General features: G+C 36.5%; 1 protein-coding gene and 1 pseudogene across 2 annotated transcripts; both read left to right on the top strand.

Moving 5' to 3' along the window:
• Window positions 1-1,157: 1,157 nt before the first annotated feature.
• Window positions 1,158-21,201, top strand: LOC149936555 (calcium-activated chloride channel regulator 3A-1-like). 2 transcript variants are annotated; one of them, XM_090181414.1, is made up of 7 exons: window positions 1,158-1,356; window positions 7,434-7,718; window positions 9,995-10,222; window positions 16,380-16,644; window positions 18,871-19,056; window positions 19,811-20,104; window positions 20,519-21,201. In XM_090181414.1, exons 1-7 carry the CDS (start codon window positions 1,201-1,203, stop codon window positions 20,983-20,985), a joined length of 1,881 nt encoding a protein of 626 aa, XP_090037540.1. In that variant the 5' UTR covers window positions 1,158-1,200; the 3' UTR covers window positions 20,986-21,201. The 2 variants fall into 2 exon arrangements, with proteins under 2 accessions (XP_090037540.1, XP_090037541.1); XM_090181415.1 differs by lacking the exon at window positions 19,811-20,104.
• Window positions 18,008-18,110, top strand: LOC149936556 (U2 spliceosomal RNA; annotated as a pseudogene).
• Window positions 21,202-22,308: the final 1,107 nt, after the last annotated feature.

Here is a 22,308-nt window from a genome sequence, read left to right as displayed (position 1 = left end):
ATTTACCAAAATCCCGTACACTTTGTCTAAAATCGCAAAATCTTTTAACTCTCTCTATGGTAAATTAACATTGAATTCCCAAAATCACTTCAACAAGTAATGATAAAATCGACAAAATCTCTACGAAATCCCGAAATCCCGTACAAAATAATGGCAAGTGTCCGACCCCTCGGTTAACTCTTACGTGAAACTAATGGACGCTAGGGACGGTTCGCCGACGAGAAAACCGGAGAAGATTCGTCGATAACGGGCTGTTCCGGGTGTTCTTGGCAGCCAGGGAAACGTCATTAAATGGTAATAAAAGGGGCGTGGGTAAAACTAAGAGGCGGAATCTGTTCAAACTTCACCGTGACACTGGCGAAAAGGGGGAAATGTGGCGTGATCTAGTTCAAAGAAAGTCCACCTATGGCGCTGCCGAAGAACGCCAAAGATACTGGCTTTAGTGTCAACTTTCCCGGTGCAGTTTGATTCGGTTCTGCCACGTGGTTTTCTGAATGCCACTTTTGTTGTCCTTGAAGTAAATCGCGTTAAGAGTCTATTCAAAACCGAAAACTAGAGAGGTTGCGTATTAACAGCTACTAACGTAAGGACCTTTTATGGTACGTAGGGGTCTGATGGATGAAAGCTATAAAAGGTTAAAGGCCACGCGAGAGAATTGCTGGGAGGTGAGGGAATTGCTAGGAGGAGACGGATTTTCTAAAACTCTTTTTCGGTCAGGGAAAAGCAACCTGTAACCTAGGAGCAACAAACACGAGGAGAACGCAGCATGCAGTGTTGTATACAAATTTCATTGGACGAGCCTTTACGCTGAACGGTTTACGGGCGGGGGGGGGGGAGACAATTTCAAAATTTTCCTCTTCCGACGGCAGCAGGCGCTAAATCTTTAACCAATGAAAACTGTACACAAGAAAATGCACGACTTTTTACGGGTTGCGTTCTCCTTGTGTGGGGTGCTGTGTTTGTTGCTCCTAGGTTTAACTGAATGGTTTCTGTTTTAATTACTAAATTTAGGAGGGGGGAGGTAAAAAGCGTGTAGGGGTTGGTCACGAGATACAAAATCTACGCCCGCGAAATCGTCTCTAGTTTCATGACTGTAAGGTCCTGATGCGTTTCTGTTGTTGCGTGTAGGGGGATAGAATAAAGAAGTTGGCAAGAGCCGCTGCTCGCTTTATAACAGACCTAATTCCTTGGAACGTGTCGATGGCCATGGTGAAATTTGATACGAGCGCTGAAGAGCTGGTTGGTTTGATAAAAATCAAAAATGAAACGGACAGAAAGCGCCTTTCGGATGCCATCCCGAGGAAAGTGGACGCTGATGGCACAAACCTTACGTCTGGAATACAAAAGGCTTTGAATGTACTTTTTTCTTGCTTTTCGATTCCAAGTGGCGGCGGTAGGATTATGTTAGGTGTTGGCGACCGAAAGCTATCGTTACGCCCTTTATTGGGTGTCCTTAAAAACTAGATATGTAGCGTAATGGCCGATGGTAGGCCTATTGCCGTTGTTTTCGAAAAGCGTAGCGTAAGAAAATTTTATTGTATTATATTTTATTATATTTTCATTTTATAATAATTTTGTTTTGTGTTTCCTCCCCGGTAACACAGAACAATTAAGATTCCCAGATTTGGACATTTGCCCTCTCTTTTCACAATAGCAGACGCTAGATCATAGGCCCAGCCTCGGAAGAGCGTGACGCCTTAGTGTCACCTTCAAATAGGCTTCGTGTTTCGTTTACATATTTGTCACGGGTATCGCCGCCTACTGACCGATTTCGAATGTATGAAAGGCTGAAAGCTTTCTGCAATCTGCTCGTTCTTAATTCTTTCTGTACAATCGAAAGTTTCAGCGTAGACATATTTAAATACAAAAGTCGTCGTCGACGCCAGTACACTAATATATTTGGGTAATTATTTCTGAAATCGACAGGGTTTGTTGCTCGATAGTGGCGGATTTCAACCAATTTTTTTTTGTGGGTTTATATAGCACTCGTATGGAAATGTATGAAGCACGCGGGCCCTAATTGAAAAATTTCAAAAGTTATGAATTTTTAAAATTTGACTTTTTTGAATAGATTTTGCGCACTGTCTTCATATTATATTGAATATCTCAATTGGTATTGGTTTTTTAAATACGAAATTTGGTATCCCAGGCTAAAAGGACCATCTAAAGTCGATTTTGAGGTACATTTTTTTATAGATGTTATAGGTTTTGCAATATGAGCTCATTAGGGGGGTAGTACTTGATGTTTGATTCAGAAAAAGGGTCAACTGGAAATTCATTAAATATTTTAGCTAAAAGCCACTTATAGAGAGAAAATATATGTTAAAATAAAATTGATGGTATCTCGATTATTAAGGTCAAAATATTTTTTTTTAATTTTAAGGTTTATTCATTTTCACACAAAATATTGCTAATAAATTAAACACAAGGTAGGACTTATCATTTATTTACACAAAAAGGGTGTGCTCCAAAATTGATGACATTTTATATTAAACATCTCGGCGCACGTATATTGCTTACCGAAAAATTTTGTGGAGGTGAAATAAAAATTACTAAAAAATTATTTAAGGTGAAACAATACATTCAATAAATAGTTTTTTTTTCTATTTTGAGAAAACCGAGAAGACTTTCTTCGAACATTCTTCATCAAAATAATAGTGTCTTCCCCTAGGGCACGTTGGACGTTTAACCTCGCACGGAATTTGACTCTTTGAAATATAGTGTTCGTCTTTTCTATTTGGCCAAAAATAGGAACTCTGAAAAAATTTCACCAGAGACTCTTCGTATTCTTCATTTGTTTCCAGAATTAACCCAAAATATAACTTCTCGTCTAAAGTAGTCGCGACATACTGCCCAGGGAGGAAGTCTGGTCGTACATCTGATTCGGAGATTTCATCGGAATTCATCGCCAGAGAGACGCGATATTTTTTGTTCTGTTTTACTAATTAGAATGAAAGAGTGATGGCGACGTGTTCCTTGAACAGTTTTAGCCTTCTCCATTCGGGTTTTAATTTTTTCTGCGTGTAAATCGATGTCAGCTTTTGAAACGAAAAATAATGTCATTCCCGTTATATTTTTATTAGCCCAGTTGTATAGATCCAATGGTGTAAGGATCTGTTCGGTGACAGTTTTTTGTAAACTTGCACTTGAATGTATTGTTTCACCTTTAATAATTTTTCAGTAATTTTTATTTCACCTCCACAAAATTTTTCGGTAAACAATATACGTGCGCCGAGATGTTTAATATAAAATTTCATCAATTTTGGAGCACACCCTTTTTGTGTAAATAAATGATAAGTCCTACCTTGTGTTTAATTTATTAGCAATATTTTGTGTGAAAATGAATAAACCTTAAAATTTAAAAGCATTATTTTGACCTTAATAATCGAGATACCATCAATTTTATTTTAACGTATATTTTCTCTCTATAAGTAGGCTTTTAGCTAAAATATTTAATGACTTTCCAGTTGACCCTTTTTCTGAATCAAACATCAAGTACTACCCCCCTAATGAGCTCATATTGCAAAAACTATAACATCTATAAAAAAATTGACCTCAAAATCGACTTTAGATGGTCCTTTTAGCCTGGGATACCAAATTTCGTATTTAAAAAACCAATACCAATATAATATGAAGACAGTGCGCAAAATCTATTCAAAAAAGTCAAATTTGAAAAATTCATAACTATTGAAATTTTTCAATTAGGGCCCGCGTGCTTCATACATTTCCATACGAGTGCTATATAAACCCACAAAAAAGTTTGGTTGAAATCCGCCACTATCGAGCAACAAACCCTGTCGATTTCAGAAATAATTACCCATTTTCTAAATTATGGACCCTTAATAATTTTCTACTTTTTTAATAAATGCGGTCCGACCAATGTACTCGGAGATTTCCTTTTCGGGAGCCACTTCTCCTTAATGGGCACCCAGGAGAAATGAAAAGTAGACTATACTCGGTGTAAACTATCTCTGACGCCGCCACTTCCGGCGATTCTCTTAACCCAACCATGCTTAATAGAGTTCTGGTTGTTCAGCTCCGTTGTTGAAACGTAGGTTTTTCAGAGGCTACTAGGTGGCGACCATAACCGAGGGACTCCGGGGATGAATTGGCACCGCTATAGTCAGGCGGGCCTAATACTAACGAGGAGACGACCCGAGGTGGTTCTCACCGATTTGGTTCAAAGTTGGGGAATTGTTAGACCTAGATGTAACATGAAACCCGTTAAAGGGAAAAGTTACGCTGGGCTTCCCTTTTGCCATGGCAACCAAAAATGTTTTTGACAACATAAAATAAGAAAAAGTTTATGTAATATAACATGCGAAAATGACAAATTCTAAGGGTCCCCCTGTGCAAAACTTCAATAAATCAAAAAAAAAATATTTAAAAAAAAATTAAAAAAGTAGTAAAATTAACATTTTTGGATTACTTTGGACAAATTGGGGGAATAAAAACCATTTTGGGTGAACTCGAGCTAATTTGAATAAATAATTCGAAACTTTAGGTATAAAATAAAATATTTGTAAAACTTATGCCGTGATAACTGCCATATTTTTCGCCGATAAATCTTAAAATTTCTTCATTACATTATCTGAACGATGTAAACAGAATTTTAGATTTCGATAGAAAAACGACGCCATTTTATAAAATGGCGTATACAAATATAAATCATGGTGCAATAAGTTAGGTAATTTGTATCCGATTAACCTAAGATTTTCTACGTTACATTATCTGCCCGAATGAATTCGTACTATAGATTTTTATAGAAATCCGACACCATTTTGGAAAATGGCGGATATCAATAAAACTCATCGTGCGATAAGTTCCGTAAATATTCGTCGATTAATCAGAAATTTTCTACGTTTCATTATCTGCCCGAGTTAATTAGACCAATGGGTTTTCCAATAATAATCCGACGCCATTTTGAAATATGGTGGATATAAATATAACTTATGATGCGATAACTGCCGAAATTATTTGTCGATTTACGTGAAATTTTCTACATTACATTATCTGACCGAATAAATAAGCCCCTTACACTGTGATAGAAATATGACGCCATTTTACAAAATGGCAGATATCAATATCTCATAATGCGATAACTGTCGAAATTATTTGTCCAATTACTTGAATTTTTCTACTTTACATTACCTATTAAAGATAATAAATACTATTAATTTTAATAAAATTCAAGGCCATTTTGGAAAATGGTGGATGTCATATAAGTTCCGTAATTATTCGACGATAAATCTGAATTTTTCTGTTTCAATAAATGATCGAATAAATAAGTCCTTTCTATTTTGAAAGAATTCCGAAGCAAAATGGTGCATGTCTGAGAAGTTCCGTAATTATTCGTCAACCATTCTGAAATTTTCTATTTCTGACCAAGTAAATTAGTCCTATTTCTTTTGAGAGAAATACGCCGTTTTTCAAAATAACGCACATCAATGTATCCCTTGGTGGGATAAATTCTGTATTGTTATTGTTAAAAAATATAGGAAACTTCATATAAAATGGGTTAATTTTAATACATTTCGGCAAAATCCAATAATATTGGGTAAGCTCTTATATCATTGGATTAATAGAAAATAATTATGGTTAAATTTATCATTTAGGCAAAATTTAGGTAAATTGAAATATTATTAAATTAGTTCAATTGGCATTGTAGAATTATTGGTAATTCGGGATATTATTGGTAATTCAGAAAATGATTGTAATTCAGGAAATTTTGGGTAATTTGGAAAATTATTTGTTATTTGGGAAATAATAGTTGATTTTATAAAATGTCTTTACGCTTGCCCAGCTTGTTGAAATGTTGCCCTGGAATAGTTCAGCCAATGCCTAAGAATGAGTTCATAAGCTCTTTAGTGGGAGAGAAAACGGATCCACAGCTGAAGCGGGGAGGCAACATTTCAACAAGATGGCCAAGGTTATTTTATAAAAAGAACTATTGGTAATTTGGGAAATAATTCATAATTTGGGAAATAATTCATAATTTGGGAAATAATTGGTAATTTGGGAATTTATTGGTAATTTGGGAAATAATTGGTAATTTGGGAAATAATTGGTAATTTGGGAAATAATTTGTTATTATGGAAATTATTGGTAATTCTTGAAACTAATGGTAATTCTTGGTATATTCCCATTCGACCGAATTCAATATGTTTCCGAAATATAGATTTATCGGCGAAAAAATATGGCAGTTATCACGGCATATGTTTTACAAATATTTTATTTTAAACCTAAAGTTTCGAATTATTTATTCAAATTAGCTCGAGTTCACCCAAAATGGTTTTTATTCCCCCTATTTGTCCAAAGTAATCCAAAAATGTTAATTTTATTACTTTTTTATTTTATTTTTAAATAATTTATTTTTGATTTATTGAAGTTTTGCACAGGGGACCCTTAGAATTTGTCATTTTCGCATGTTATTTTACTTTTTCTTATTTTATGTTGTCAAAAACATTTTTGGTTGCCATGGCAAAACGGAAGGACAGCGTAACTTTTCCCTTTAACGGGTTTCATGTTACATCTAGGTCTAACAATACCCCAACTTTGAACCAAATCGGTGAGAACCACCTCGGGTCGTCTCCTTGTAAGTTTATTCGTCTACAGCGCCCTCTATTGCAGATAAATCGAATCTCGTGAAAACAATGGTAGGGTCTATTAATTATGTAAATAATTTAAGAAATAAAATTTAGAAAATACATAAATATTTTCAGTAAACATTTAATTAAAATTACGGATATCTTTACTCAATGTAAAGTTAATAAATAGATGATGCGCCCGCGCAATTACGTTAAAAAAGGGGAATTTGGGGAAAGCCTACAGAGTTTCAAATAGGCGCTTAAATAAATCTAATTCATCTTCCCAGGAAATCACTAAAAGGTAATATTTCCGAGAGCCAGGACCCGCAAGGTATTGATTATTATAGTGCTTGTGGAAATAATGGAAACTTTTCACCTGTAAACAGAACGTCAAAATATGTCAAAAAAGCTACCTGTTTAAAAAGGAACGCCATGGGGAACCCTTGTCGCTGTCATAAAGGTGAAAAATGTCAATTCTTTTTTGCAAGCACTATATAAACAGTGACTTGCAGGTCCTGGCTCTTGGAAATATTACATCTTGGCGATTTCTTGGGAGGATGATTTATTGAAGCGTCTATTGTAATTAGTGAAAACAACTGAAACTTTCAGCACAGAAACATTTAAATCCAAAAGTCGTCTGCTATTTCATCACGAGTATTAAAGTAGATGATGCTATACGAAAATATTAATAAGAAACGGTGCATGTCCTGGGTTTGTTTAAAAGTCTGAACACCCGTCTGTTGCGAAGGAAAGCGCGCCCTCATTTTTACGCGGGACGTTTCACAAGGAGCTGGTCAACCATTTGTACTCTAATAACCCTGCTCTTTACTAATTTGAATCCTTAAGATTTTAGAAAAAAACGGTACCACAGAAGGAGCGACGATAATTCTCATCACGGATGGAGAATACAAAAATATTGACAAAATAATTGTACCGATTACAAAAGCCAAGGTTATAGTGAATACCATCGCTATAGGAGCGACCACGTCACAAATATTGGACAGTTTGGCACTTGCGACTGGCGGACGGAGTTTTTATTTCCCAGACTCAACAGAGGAAACCATCGGCTTGGATGTCGCCTTCCAGTCCTCCATTACTTCCCAAGTAGACGTTGAACTTCAACCAATTATTGTAAGACAAGTAGTATAAAACAGAATTTCACATAAGGAAGAAGATATTTACTCTGACTATGTTGAAGATGGCGCTATGAAACATTAAGGTTTTCCCCCTTCATTTCAATAACGGTGTGCGACGCACGCTCGATCGCACGAGTTAATTGAAGCGTGCCACGAGCATTCATAGTGTGCCGTTAATAAATACAAGCGGGAAAGTGTTTTACAGTGGCTTCATATTCAGCAGAGTCGGAGTATAAATTTTCCACAGTGTGTCAATTCCCTATTTTCCGCGTGTTCAATTCTTGTATTGTATTGAGTGCGGTAGACAATCCAAGTACTTCAACCCCTAAATCTATAAAGTCGGGTTTAAGCGATAAATTGAAAAATCCGCTTAACCCAAATGTTAGACAACTTATTTGTGTCCATTTGTACATGTCAAGATGTTCAAACGTTTGAGCCGACTAATTAACACAGAGACATAGGACGTGACAGCAAGTTTACTCATCATCAAAGCAGGTCCTACATTTGACTGCCTGTTGAGTTGGCAATGTGCTGTTAACAGACCAGTTACTAATACCAGTGTTATTCAACTTTAGGAGGTTAGATTACTGATATTTTCAGTAAAAACCAACCATACCAGTTTGGCAGTACATTCGACGCGATAATGAATCTTAGAACCATCGGTGAACCTCGTCGTCATAGATAGTGAGCGCGCTCAGGAAGCCATGATAGGACGTTGAACCTTCGCGTGATAATTTGTTTTTAAGTCACGTATTTTCTCGCTAGACGTCAATTCAAAGTTTTTGCAATTATCTAGACTAAAGGCACACTTATGAAACCTAATTAAAGAATGCGGATGTAAGAAGGAACTTTCGCCGATAGTGGCGATACTGTAGTAGTCTTGTCGATGCGTGTTTAAAAAAAAACATGCATCTTCTACTCAGAGAACCTATAGCTCGGTCATGCCATTAGCGGCGAAAGTTCCTTCTTACATCCCCATTATGCTAAGACCATATGTAACATAATCACTCATAAGTATGCTTCTGTATAACATTTCCATAGAAAAATTTCATGAAACCTTGAGCATACAACAAGCGGACCCCAAAATGCGAAAGAAAATTATAATTCGTGACCTTTTGAAAAAGTTACCAGGAAAATAAAATCTTATGATCTCGAAGCAAGAGCTAAACTTATAGATTGGCAAAATCAGACAAGCATGAGGATGTCTCACTAACTTCGGTTTCCCATCAGTAAATTTTATGACGCATATTTCGACATGGAGTTGAAAGTGACGTAACATTGCATTATCAAGGTTTCATTAAAGAAAATATTTTTATGCCACACTTATGAGTGATTATGTGACATATATGCTAAGACAGGAGACATGACTAGGAGTTGACAGCGGTTGCCGCGGTGAATGGACCCCGGCGTCGTGAACACAAAAACCCGTTTTTAGTCTTACACGAACCGTATAGGCTCTTTTAAGACTCGTGGTCTCGCTCCGTTGTCGGGCGTCCGCCGCCGCCGCCGCCGTAGGCATGACACGGCACGGTAGAAATCATACTAAACTTAGAAGAATCCTAGCACGCGATTGCGAATAACAGCCACGCGAGGAAATCAGCCTCTAGAAGTAACAATCAAAAGCTAGATTCTAGAAGAATCTTCCTACAACTCTTAGAGAGGACGCGGGAATCGTCATTACGTCTAGACTGGCGCTGGGGTAGAGCTGTACCACGAAATGGCTGGGGAGAGGACGCGGGAATCGTCACTACGTTTAGAGTTTAGACTGGCGCTGGGGAATAGTAGTTTAATAAATATATGTACACTCAAATAAATCGTCGTGCTTATTTATTTTTGGCTCAGTTTAACTCACAAACTCGATACAGTAAGCTCGTGTAAGACTATTATTTGGGTCACGTGACCCACTTGTTCCCAATAACCCCCGCTTTCTACCCACCCCTCGAATTTTCTCTCTGCCGTTTCCTTTTATTCTTGGCCGTCGCGTGAGATACTTAATTACTATCAACAGTGGCGGCTCTAAAACCCAGTCAGAACTGGTTTTTTCTTCCCACAATACTCGCTAGAGAACGCCACTAAAATATTTCATCTTGGGTCCGTCTCCGAGACTGGAGATACCAAGGTTTGGGGGGTAAAAGTTAGAGAAGGGAAAGACACGTTTTTCGTTAACAGCGCGCAATGGGAAAATCGCCCGGCTGTGAACTCCTAGTCATGTCTCCTGCTAAGACTAATAGTATTTGATTGATATACAACTTTTTCTTCAAAACCTCCGAGATTGTTGAAGAAACGGTAAACGTATCTACGGTCGCAATAGTCAAAGACCTCGTCGTCGACAAAGAACTCGGGAAGAACACTGTCTTCACTTTCATAGGGTCCGATTTGAACAGTACTGAAATAAGTTTGAAGTCTCCAACGGGAAAGCGGTACTTCGAAAACTCCTCAAGTTCCGACGTCGATTTGAAAATCAAGAAACGGAAGAAGTTCGTGTTTCCACAAGCGGGGGTGACTCCTTTAGTCAAGAAGATGAATTGTATAGCCATGAATATAGAACGTCTCTGTCGTATGACGCTCTAAATGCCTCTCTCCAATTAGCCTGTGCAGTTTACATGGCGGCCAATGCTAGAAGTTCATACACTGCTGGATTTTTGTCTGCTAAGCGGACGATTTGTTGTTTATACAAAACAGTGTCTGCTTAGCAAACTAAAGCTACGTTCTCACGTAAGCGCTAGAAAACGGTTTGAATCGGGTAAAATCATTTAGCTTGGTTCAAACCTCAAAGACTATATAAAGCTAGTCTTTGGTTCAAACATAGAGGAATAGCCCTGGAGTGGTATTGATAGTTCTGATTGGGCTAAGCACTGACGTTCCTCTTCAGAAATCGCGTAAAGGGGGATGTAGAAACGGCGGGGGGGGGGGTATGTCGAGGTAGACTTTTATCTATTCATACATTCCAACAAAGGCAGCGCGATCATGGCGCGATCTACCGGTTAGGGTTTGAATTCTTTAAAAAGTCTACCTCGACTTCCCCCCCCCTTCCCCCCCCGCCTCGAACTGGCACTACGCTGTCGGATTTAGCGCCTTCTTTCCTTTCCCCTCCTCTACTATTCCTCCATGGTTCAAACAACTTCTACGAAACGTTTTGAATCGATATCAAGGCAAAGTGTGAAAGATATAAGCTTCGAGCTTAATAAAATCACACCATCTGCAGCAATTCCTGTCACCTAAAAGTGTGAGGAATTTGAGGAAATAGCAGATGACGTTCAGATTTAAATGTTTCTAGGCTGAAACCTTCAGCTGTTATCGAGGTAATTGAGAATGAGCAGGCAGCTTTCACACACACTCTAAGAATTTGGGGTGTTGATTCAAACCTTTTTAACACTATTTGTACACTTTTTCATGAATCGAAATTTAACACTGCTAGGAGCGTTTTATTACACAAATCAAACCCCGTATTAACACCTTCAAGATTTTTGTCTTAAAAATACGGTGTAAAAAATGAGATTTCAAACTCCTTTTCCACACTATTTAAACACTGTTTTATCATTCTTTGTTTGTGACACAAAATATTGCCAATAACCGTGTAATAACACACCTTTAAATAGTCATTTTGCAACTTGTAAGCTTTAAATCATACCTTTAAAGTGGTTAATACACCCATTTCAAGAGTAAAATCACACCCGTGAAGGAGTTAAAAGTAACCTTTAGAGGTGTAAATAAGCCATTTTAAAGAATAAAATAACACTCTTAAAGGTGTAAATTCGCACTTCAAAGATAAAAATTGCACCTGATGAGAGTTGAATCACACCTCAAGAGGTGTAAATAGGTTCGTATAAAGAGTAAAATCACACTTTTAAAGGTGTAAAATCAGACTTTCAAAGGTGGAAAATCAGACTTTCACTTGGTAAGAGATAAATAACACCTATAAAGGTGTTAAAATGCCTTTTTGAAAGGTACATTCCACCTACAAGAGCTCAATAACAATTTTAAGGGTGTTACTATGTCATTTTTGTAGTATTCTAAAAACCTTTAATTAGTTAAAAAACCATAGAAAAAAGTTTTGCAGTTTACCGCACGACAAACCGGGCACAGCGGTAAAATTATGCAGACAATTTACAAAAACGTTAAGTATAGCTTAAGCAACGCCACAATGAACATGCTTTGCCTAAGACGAAATTTTAACTGCGACAAAGAGCAATTATGCCCGGGTGTTTTATACCGAAAACCAAGCGCGACAAAAAGTATTCTTATCTGCTAAAAAACAGAAGGACAGAGAGATAAAATATGCATAAAAAACTACTGATTATTGATAGCTTAAGAACAAATAAGGCCTTCATCTCATTTTTCTTAAGTTATCACCCTCTATGAAAATATTACTTAAGCCTGGTTTCACACGCGACGGAAAATATGCCGGAAAGACGATAATAAACGCGGAGCTGAAAATTGATTCCCATTCGATATACCGCTAACGTTCAACTTTACGCTGCTAGTTTTCCGTCGAGTGTGAAACCAGCTTTAGGCGTAATGGCTGATCGTCTTGGACCAGGTGCTGTTGTATAGAATTCATGGATGTTGATATGCTTTGCGCGATGGGGAAATTCGGGGTTATGGATCATTTCATTGGCCCAGGCGTTGTAGATTTAATATTGTTATTTAACTATTAAAAATGGCGTATTAACACTTTTAAAGGTGTGATTTAACTCTTTAAAATGGCTTATTAAAGTTTTTAAAGGTGTGATTTCACTCTTAATAAAGGGCTTATTAACACTTTTAAAGGTATGATTTAACTCTAACAAAAGGGTGTATTAACACTTTTAAAGGTGTGATTTAACTCTAACAAAAGGGCGTATTAACACTTTTAAAGGTGTGATTTCACTCTTAATAAAGGGCTTATTAACACTTTTAAAGGTGTGATTTCACTCTTAATAAAGGGCGTATTAACTCTTTTAAAGGTATGATTTAACTCTAACAAAAGGGCGTATTAACACTTTTAAAGGTGTGATTTAACTCTAACAAAAGGGCGTATTAACACTTTTAAAGGTGTGATTTCACTCTTAATAAAGGGTTTATTAACACTTTTAAAGGTGTGATTTAACTCTAACAAAAGGGCGTATTAACACTTAAAGGTGTGATTTCACTCTTAATAAAGGGCTTATTAACACTTTTAAAGGTGTGATTTCACTCTTAATAAAGGGCGTATTAACACTTTTAAAGGTATGATTTAACTCTAACAAAAGGGCGTATTAACACTTTTAAAGGTGTGATTTAACTCTAACAAAAGGGCGTATTAACACTTTTAAAGGTGTGATTTCACTCTTTATAAAGGGCTTATTAACACTTTTAAAGGTATGATTTAACTCTAACAAAAGGGCGTATTAACACTTTTAAAGGTGTGATTTAACTCTAACAAAAGGGCGTATTAACACTTTTAAAGGTGTGATTTCACTCTTTATAAAGGGCTTATTAACACTTTTAAAGGTATGATTTAACTCTAACAAAAGGGCGTATTAACACTTTTAAAGGTGTGATTTAACTCTAACAAAAGGGCGTATTAACACTTTTAAAGGTGTGATTTCACTCTTAATAAAGGGCTTATTAACACTTTTAAAGGTGTGATTTCACTCTTAATAAAGGGCGTATTAACACTTTTAAAGGTGTGATTTAACTCTAACAAAAGGGCGTATTAACACTTTTAAAGGTGTGATTTCACTCTTAATAAAGGGTTTATTAACACTTTTAAAGGTGTGATTTAACTCTTAATAAAGGGCTTATTAACACTTTTAAAGGTATGATTTAACTCTAACAAAAGGGCGTATTAACACTTTTAAAGGTGTGATTTAACTCTAACAAAAGGGCGTATTAACACTTAAAGGTGTGATTTCACTCTTAATAAAGGGCTTATTAACACTTTTAAAGGTGTGATTTCACTCTTAATAAAGGGCGTATTAACACTTTTAAAGGTATGACTTAACTCTAACAAAAGGGCGTATTAACACTTTTAAAGGTGTGATTTAACTCTAACAAAAGGGCGTATTAACACTTTTAAAGGTGTGATTTCACTCTTTATAAAGGGCTTATTAACACTTTTAAAGGTATGATTTAACTCTAACAAAAGGGCGTATTAACACTTTTAAAGGTGTGATTTAACTCTAACAAAAGGGCGTATTAACACTTTTAAAGGTGTGATTTAACTCTAACAAAAGGGCGTATTAACACTTTTAAAGGTGTGATTTCACTCTTTATAAAGGGCTTATTAACACTTTTAAAGGTATGATTTAACTCTAACAAAAGGGCGTATTAACACTTTTAAAGGTGTGATTTAACTCTAACAAAAGGGCGTATTAACACTTTTAAAGGTGTGATTTCACTCTTTATAAAGGGCTTATTAACACTTTTAAAGGTATGATTTAACTCTATCAAAAGGGCGTATTAACACTTTTAAAGGTGTGATTTAACTCTAACAAAAGGGCGTATTAACACTTTTAAAGGTGTGATTTCACTCTTAATAAAGGGCGTATTAACACTTTTAAAGGTGTGATTTCACTCTTAATAAAGGGCGTATTAACACTTTTAAAGGTGTGATTTCACTCTTAATAAAGGGCGTATTAATGCTTAAAAGATGCGTCATTACTGATTGAAAGTGCGTTTACATGTTATTGGATTTATTGTTTCACGAACTGTGGAGAGTGTTTAAAACCGGTTTAATTGTTTGGTTAAGGTGTTGAATCTGGGTTGGACTTATCAAATTGAGTGGAAATGGTGTTAGAACGGTGTGAAATTAATCGCAATTTCTTGGAATGTTTCTCTTATTTAAACATTTGTATAGTGTTGTCACACTCTTTTAACACCTTTAAAAAGTTGCTCCGTTTTGGAAGTGTTAAAACGGTGTGAATGAGGTGTAACACTTTCTTAACACCTTTTAAACACCCCTATTTCTTAGGGTGCATTTGTTTTAAACTCGATCAAAATTTAAATTACGAACGAAGCCTAAATCCAAATCTATACTCATGGATGTACAGTATATGCATCAATTCACGCAAGAATGAATTGATGTACCTAAGATAATGGAGTATTGGTCTCTGTGGCCACTTTAGCATACTTCTTACCGTAAGTTCGTCCGTTTTTAATCACACCGCGTAAGCGTATGGCGATAGTCTATCTGAAAGAGTGTATCTAAAAATCTAAAAGGGACCAATAGTCGCTACAAAGTATTCAAGAGTTTCTGCAGTTCCATATTCTTAGGTACCTGAATTTGTTTTTGGTAAAACCAAAAATAAAAAGAAATGATAGAAAGAACCTTTCTATACTTGGGAATAGGACCCGGCCAACTATGGTGGATGTACGAGAAGTATGGGGTCCCAGAAGCCCGCCACACTCACGGTAGTTGACGTGGTCGCTCGTCGGCATATATAATCAAAGTACGATAACTTATACTTTGAACGTAGCTAAAAGTGCTAGTTATTATATTAGACAGTTTCAGCAGTGATGTGCGCCCGCACGAATGTTTTCTACATAGTCTAACACTAATTACCTTTGTTAGGGCGTTCATAGTTCGGCAACGGGGGGGCATTTGCGGGTGCCCAGTCAGCAGCTTATGAAAATGCAAACCGCGAACATTGAGTTCAAAATTTTCCAGACCGTATTTTGGTTGTCACCGACTTTTGAGGAGTAGAAAGTGTAGCCAGGCTTGGAAATAAGGTTGTTTTTTTAAACTGGTCCATGCAAAAAGTGACCCCCGCCCCATTTATTTTTCTACTGGTCCAATAGCATTTTGGCCTCTGTTGTATGGCTGTCTGTCATTCGCCCTCTTATTATGAATTTATTTATTATTATGACTAGTTTCATTCTCACCTAAGTTGACCTAACACTATTACGAAGGCTAATAGATTGTTCAGAAACTAATAGAAAAGTTGAAAGACTCTCCTCGATCATCTTACCTAGTTTAAAGTAACGTTTAGAGCGAATATTTGCTTTTGCTAGGAGTGTATAACCAAATGTTTAAGGAACTAAAATTGCTTGAAAACCTGAATTATTAAACTGGTCCCTCCTCAATTTAAAAAAACGCATTAAAAAACTAGTCCAAGCAAATAATAAACTGGTTTTTGACTAGGGGACCACCGTTATTTCCAAGCCTGAGTGTAGCACTAATGCTCTGCCCTTGACAAATAGTTCAAGGTGTAGAGTAAATTTATACACCAGAACAACCGAGTAGTTTCATTTAGCGTAATACGTTTACACTTTTTGTTCCAGAACAAACGAAAAGTATCCACCTTATTTAGTCAAAATTTGTATCTATATTATGTACGAAAGAGCATCCAAATTTAAAATCGAGGCTTGGTAAATTAAAATCGTAATCATTATATTTATGTTATTTAACATACTTTCACTGACGATATTAATCAAACCTTTTTCTGCAATTTAATGTCTTTCTGGGGTTCATTCGTCTTCTGCTTATTGAAATGCCGGAAACCAGAGTTCCAACGTCAGCCAATTTTTTTCAATATTCGCGCGCACACAATTTGATGAGCTGCTGAAACTGTCTATGGCCTCAAACTCCGGAAATAAAGCTTGAGAAATCCCTAAATATGATTGGAGGAAATTTCTATCATTTCTATTTACTGTTGGTAGAGGAACTTTAAAATCTTATTTATTGGTTTTGAAGACTGGCACGTGGCTAGTAGTTTTCAAGGCTAACCGTACAGTGAATGTCTCTGTTAGCCTGAAGTCGGAAGTCAACGATCCCAATGATCAACCTATTCGAGCTTCATCTTGGTTCGACAAGTCCAACATAACCTACCCTGCCCATCTTAAGGTTTTGGCTAGAATCACGAAAGGCTACAACGCCGTGTTGAACGCTACAGTTAAAACCACTATCTACAGACCAGTTGGGGCAAGCGTTGAAGTACAACTACGAGACAACGGGGCCGGTAAGTGATAAAAATTACAGCAACTACAACTTTTTTTAGGAAATGTTTATGGTTTTAAAAACTTCAAATGTCTATAGATATTCCCATAGTACTCTATAAGTTTTCGAGCTATCCCATCTAGTCATTACAAAAATATGTCTATTGAAAACCCGAGTTTTATCTCTATTAATTTTCCGGGTTTTTTAATGGTTTTTCTTTGGCTTTTTAATATATTTTCTTTAGCTATTTCGGTCAATTTGCTATAACAAAAGATCATTTTGAGTTTTATCTCTATAGTTTTCCTTGGTTTTTAATACTTTTCCTAGGTTATTTTAATGGTTTATCGTTGGCTTTTTAGTAGATTTTATTTCGATATTTGAGTTAATTTCTGAACCTTTTATTAAAGTTATTTATATAGATTTACTAAATGTTTTTAAAAAACTTCACTGGTAATTATAGTTCAATTTCTATAGAATTTACTGTGTTTTTTGTTGTTAAAACACCAGTTTTTCACGGGTATATAGTAAAATTGGCCGTTTTTTAAACAGCAATTATTCATTTGTAAATTTAGTGGAATTTCTACACGCGATTTACCAATTGTTTTTTTTAGAAAACAGCATAAGTAACCGGGTAGCGGGTTCCAGATTTGGCTTGTTGAAATATACATTGCATAAACTGTATGAGCATGATCCTTTAAACACATTATTCGCCTACTTACACGTATCACAACTAACGGAAGAAACGATAATTAATAGCAAAGACCAGTTACTTATTATGTTGCAGACAGTGTGATGCTTTTCAAGAAAATACCCTCAACTTTACGAAATTAAGCAATAAGGTGCATTTAATTGACTATGCACAGTGTTACCGGTCATAGCGTATAAATAGTCTCTGACTACAAGTTGTCGGTCTCTACCGCAAGATATGATATCCAAGTCTCAAGGTCTCATTCGGAATATATGGTCACTTGGGTCTCCAAATCGCCACCGGAAGAACTATTCTCCAAGTCTGTTCTGCAGGTCTGCCGGAAAGTCTGGTCGCCAGGAAGATCATCTTCTGACGGTTTCTGATATCTAATTTCCACTTTGTTCTGGTAACAAGTCTCCGGTCTTTCATCTTAACTGAAAGTCTTGTTTTCTGGTTATTCATTAATGGTTTTTCTAAGTGAAATTTAATTTAATATTTGAAACCGTTTCGATTATTAATAGACTTTGGATCTTCTTAAAAATCAAGCCGGCGAAGGAGATTGTTCAGGCCTAGTATTTCGTATGAAATGTGGATGCCACAGTTCGCCACATATGACGTAATTTTTTATATCTTTTGCATTTTACCGTTTGCATAAATTGAATCATTTGTTATGAATATGAATATCTCAAACTTAATGTCAGCTTCTCGGCCTTTTGGCTACGATCAAAGTGTAGTATCTGTTTTCTAAATACTCTCAATTAGGTTCACTCGGATGTTATTTGTTGTGGCATCTACCCCAAGTTAATCTGAGTTAATCTGAGCTCCTCTGCAAGCTTTAAAGAGAGTTTTCGTAAAAGTAAATTATAATATTCAAAGAATTCTATAACAAACTCTAAAATAATTCTATAAATAAAGCTATAAGAACTCTAATAAAATTCGAAAGTTATACTATAGATATTCTATTCAGTTTTTCTATAGAAACAACAAAGAAAAACCTTTAGTGTTCTAAGATATTGTTAAGAACATCTTTCGATGGGTTATAATGTTTCCTGAAATAACATTCGGTAAATTCTATAGATTTTCTACTATAATTAACAGTTAAAAATTGGTGTTTTCTAAAACACAAATAAGCCCATTCTATAGAATTGCCACTATTTAAAATTGAAAAATTTATATTAAAAAAAACAATCGGTAAATTCTATAGAAATTTCACTATATTTACCAGTACAAAAGTGTTTGTTTCCTCAAAAACCAATCAGATAATTCTATAGAGAAAACTTTAAAAGGGTTTTTTTACAGAAAATTGACCCAAATTTCTAAAGAAAACCCATTGAAAAACCAAGGAAAAGATATAGAGATGCGACTTTTGAAGCCCTTAATTCAGGTGGCCGGGTTACAATGCGTAGGAGGGTGGTGGCAAGCCCTGCATGCCACGAGATCGAGCCAACAGCTCCCTACACTAACTATTACCGTTAACCTCAACAAGTTTTTATTGAAGGGGAAACTGCTCTACTAATGTCTGATGAAAAATCTTGTTTCAATTTACTCCTTCATGATTAGGAGCTGATGTTATCAAAAACGATGGAATATACACTTGCTTTTTCATGGCGTTCTCCGGCAATGGTCCCTACTTCGCCGTTACTACAGTGGTCAACGATGGCCAAGCTCGAATAAAGATCTCCGGGCCCAATTTCTACGGGAAAGTTTCAGGAGCGCCACCGATACCGAAAGCACCTATAAATTTCGGTAAAAAAATATTGTTACTGCAAGAACATAATGGAAATCTAAGAAGAAAGTTTCGCCGCTAGTGGCGTCACCGAGCTAGAGGTTCTGTAAGAAGATGGCCCGTGTTTTTCGTTTTAAAAGCATACGTTGTCAAGACTTCCAACGGAATAAATTATTATTTGCAAGTCTACCAATTGAATAAATGCAGTTTGTCAAGACTACCAATGGAATAAATGCATTTTGTCAAGACTACCAATGGAATAAATGCATTTTGTCAAGACTACCAATGGAATAAATACCTTTTGTTAAGACTATCAATGGAATAAATGTATTTTGTCAAGACTACTAATGGAATAATCAGCTTATATAACCTCTAGCTCTGTCACGCCACTATAGCGGCGAAAGTTTCTTCCTAGATCCTTATTGGAATTTTCAGTTTACATAGATCCACGTAGCGACCAAAGTGAGAAGTACATAAACATTGAACAACCTTTTCCATGCTTGACCTCGAGCTTGAAAAACTTCAACTGCCTAGAATTAGAAGCGAGCCACCAGCCTTAGGTTTACCGTCAAAACTCAAAACGCTCCTACCGTTTAACTACGGAAACCGCACGAATGAATGAACAGGCCTCGGAGGTCCATTGTGTTGTGGAAGTCTACTTAGCAGATGAAAATAAATCAGTTTATGAGGCTCTCGCGTTGGTCGATACGTGTAAAATGATAAGTCTAATTGAATTGTCGCTACCGTTTGATTTCATTTGAACTTTTCTTTCAGGAAAGCCTCCCAAATCGGAGTTTGACTTGAGCGACTTCAGACAAGTGAATGAAATAATTCCCGAAGCTGAGATTGTGACTAACGCAACCGGAAAATTCACCAGAAGCGTGGATTTGGGAAATTTCCAACTGGTTAATTTTGATAACGACAAGCGAGATGCCACAAAACCTAATAGGGTGACCGACTTGGAAGTTGTCCATATTTCGGAGGCTTTACGTCTCCATGGCAGACTTGAGGTCAGAGCTGTCACACTTATTTGGACTGCGGCTGGTGATGACCTTGACGAAGGAATGGGTAATAAAAGAAGGCTAATAAAAAATAACAGGAGTTCATCGAGACCGGATTATTCAACTCTCCTTTCGTGCGAGGGGCTGATCACTCCCCGTAATCGGTGTACAGGCCTGTAGCTTTGACTGCACTAAAATGATTACGTAAATGAGTACAGATTTAGCACTACCAAAGGCTGTACTCATTTTCATAATTATGTAATCGGTGTACAGATTTTCAGAGAGTGGTTAGCCCCTCGCTTTCGTGGTAGTCTTGACAATAAATATTTTTCACAATGGTAGCCTTGGCAACAAGTATTTATTTGATTAGTAGCCTTGACATCACTCTAATTACTGTAGTTATTTTTTAATATAAAAAGTTGAATACTCTTGGAATTAATAATAAGAGCTATTAAATAAATTCAATATATTTTACTTTCAGCGACTTCAGTGGATATTAGAGGTACTCTTAACGGAACCAGGTTTTTCTCCAATTTCGATAACGAGCGTCAGTTGCCTGTGGATACAGTCATGTTGGAAGGTGGTCACCGTCAAACGGCGATATGCTGGTTTACCATGCAATGGAACTCAACTGAAGGACGTAAAGTTGATTTGTATTTCGCTTTGAGAACCGTCGATAAGGCTGGCAATAAGGCCGTTGTATCGAACATTGTGACGGGACATCTTGGCTATACCACGTATGAAGAAACAAGCACTGCTACCTCAACAGAAGAAATTACCATAACCACACGATCTTTGGAAGACAATAGTAGCCATCAACTACCCTTATCCATAACGCCCACTCTACGCGCTGGACCAGGAGTTATCGTGGGCCTGGTATTTATTTCTTTATTAGGGCTTGGCCTCCTCATAGCTATTGTCTTCTATCGCCAAGTACAGCAGGAATGAGAGTGGGCAAATGGTTGGGGTCCTATCTCTGGATTTACTAGAAAAATATTGTATATCTCTTGAAGTATTTAGAAAGTGGACAGTAACCTCGTAAGTCGCGTATACTCCTGATGTTTCAAAATATGTTTTGGAAGAACAAGATTGTGCAAGGCGAAATACATCAAATACGCGATTCACGATATTAACGTTAACTTTTTAAAATCTGGTGAAAAAATACTGTACATATCTATTAAGTACAGTAAAAACTATTTACACGGAGTAGCAGCCCCCTTGATTTCCACATTTAATCCGCGTAAAGAAATTTTCTGAAATCATTACACATGATTTACAAATAAGTAATTCGCCTTATGCAGGCATGGCTGGATTAATCATAAAAGCAAAACCAGTACGTGCTCAGGGTATCAAGGAAAGGGGACTCCACAGAAATGTCGCACTGTCAGATTTACTTTGAACTGGTTGGTATAAGGTTAAAAAACCTTGATTTTTCCCAGGTTTAAACGGGGTTGAGTTTTTCTCCCGGGGTTTTTCTAGATTTAAACTGGGTGAAAACCAACTGTTTGACCACGCTTTTTATCTATTTTCGTTGACTTTTTATTCAAGATATTAACAGCAACTAAACTGATTTTCTTACCAAATTCTTAATTGAAAACCACTAGTATCGTTAAAGTTATAAATAAATTATTAAAATATTTAAATTTCACTTTTGTTTACTTATGGTCAGTTTCATTTAATTTCCATCATACCAAACACCGCTATTTCCGTTTGCGTTTCTATGACTGTTTTGGCAGGTTTTTTCGGAATTTTCAACATTTCACCATATAGTTCAAAACTGCAAGTGGTGTATAAGAAAACACCAAATTTTATGCTCTTGGGACCTCTAATGGTTTAATCCGGCCTTCTATGCGCTGTAATTTTACATTTTACATTGGAAGGTACAAGATTTCTATGGCCAAGATTTCTCTCGTAGGATCACATACTTCCTGAATGACCGAACGAAGCGAGGTCTACTATTAGGCACGAAACCTTTTTTTGCCGCTCTTCTGATGAGTGTGAAAGTAATAGATGCATTGGGTATTAACCTAGCTGATTATTATTATTAATATTATTATTATTATTAAGAAATTCAGTCGCACCGACACATTCCGATATTAATTTCTCTAAGCATTCTGAGTCAGAATTTAATATGCCGGTGCACCTAGGCTTACGGATCATCCCCTATCATCGGTGGTGTCATCATAGTGCCCTGCGCAAGCATCCAAAGCCCGTACGGGTGACCAACAGCAAATGATCCCGGATATGAAAAGAGAACGGGTCTTCAAGTCT

The sequence above is a fragment of the Leiobunum rupestre genome, chromosome 7 (assembly GCF_980474605.1).
Source record: "Leiobunum rupestre chromosome 7, qqLeiRupe1.1.hap1, whole genome shotgun sequence".
In the NCBI taxonomy this organism is placed as follows: domain Eukaryota; kingdom Metazoa; phylum Arthropoda; class Arachnida; order Opiliones; family Sclerosomatidae; genus Leiobunum; species Leiobunum rupestre.
This window is presented reverse-complemented; position numbering and strand designations above follow the sequence as displayed.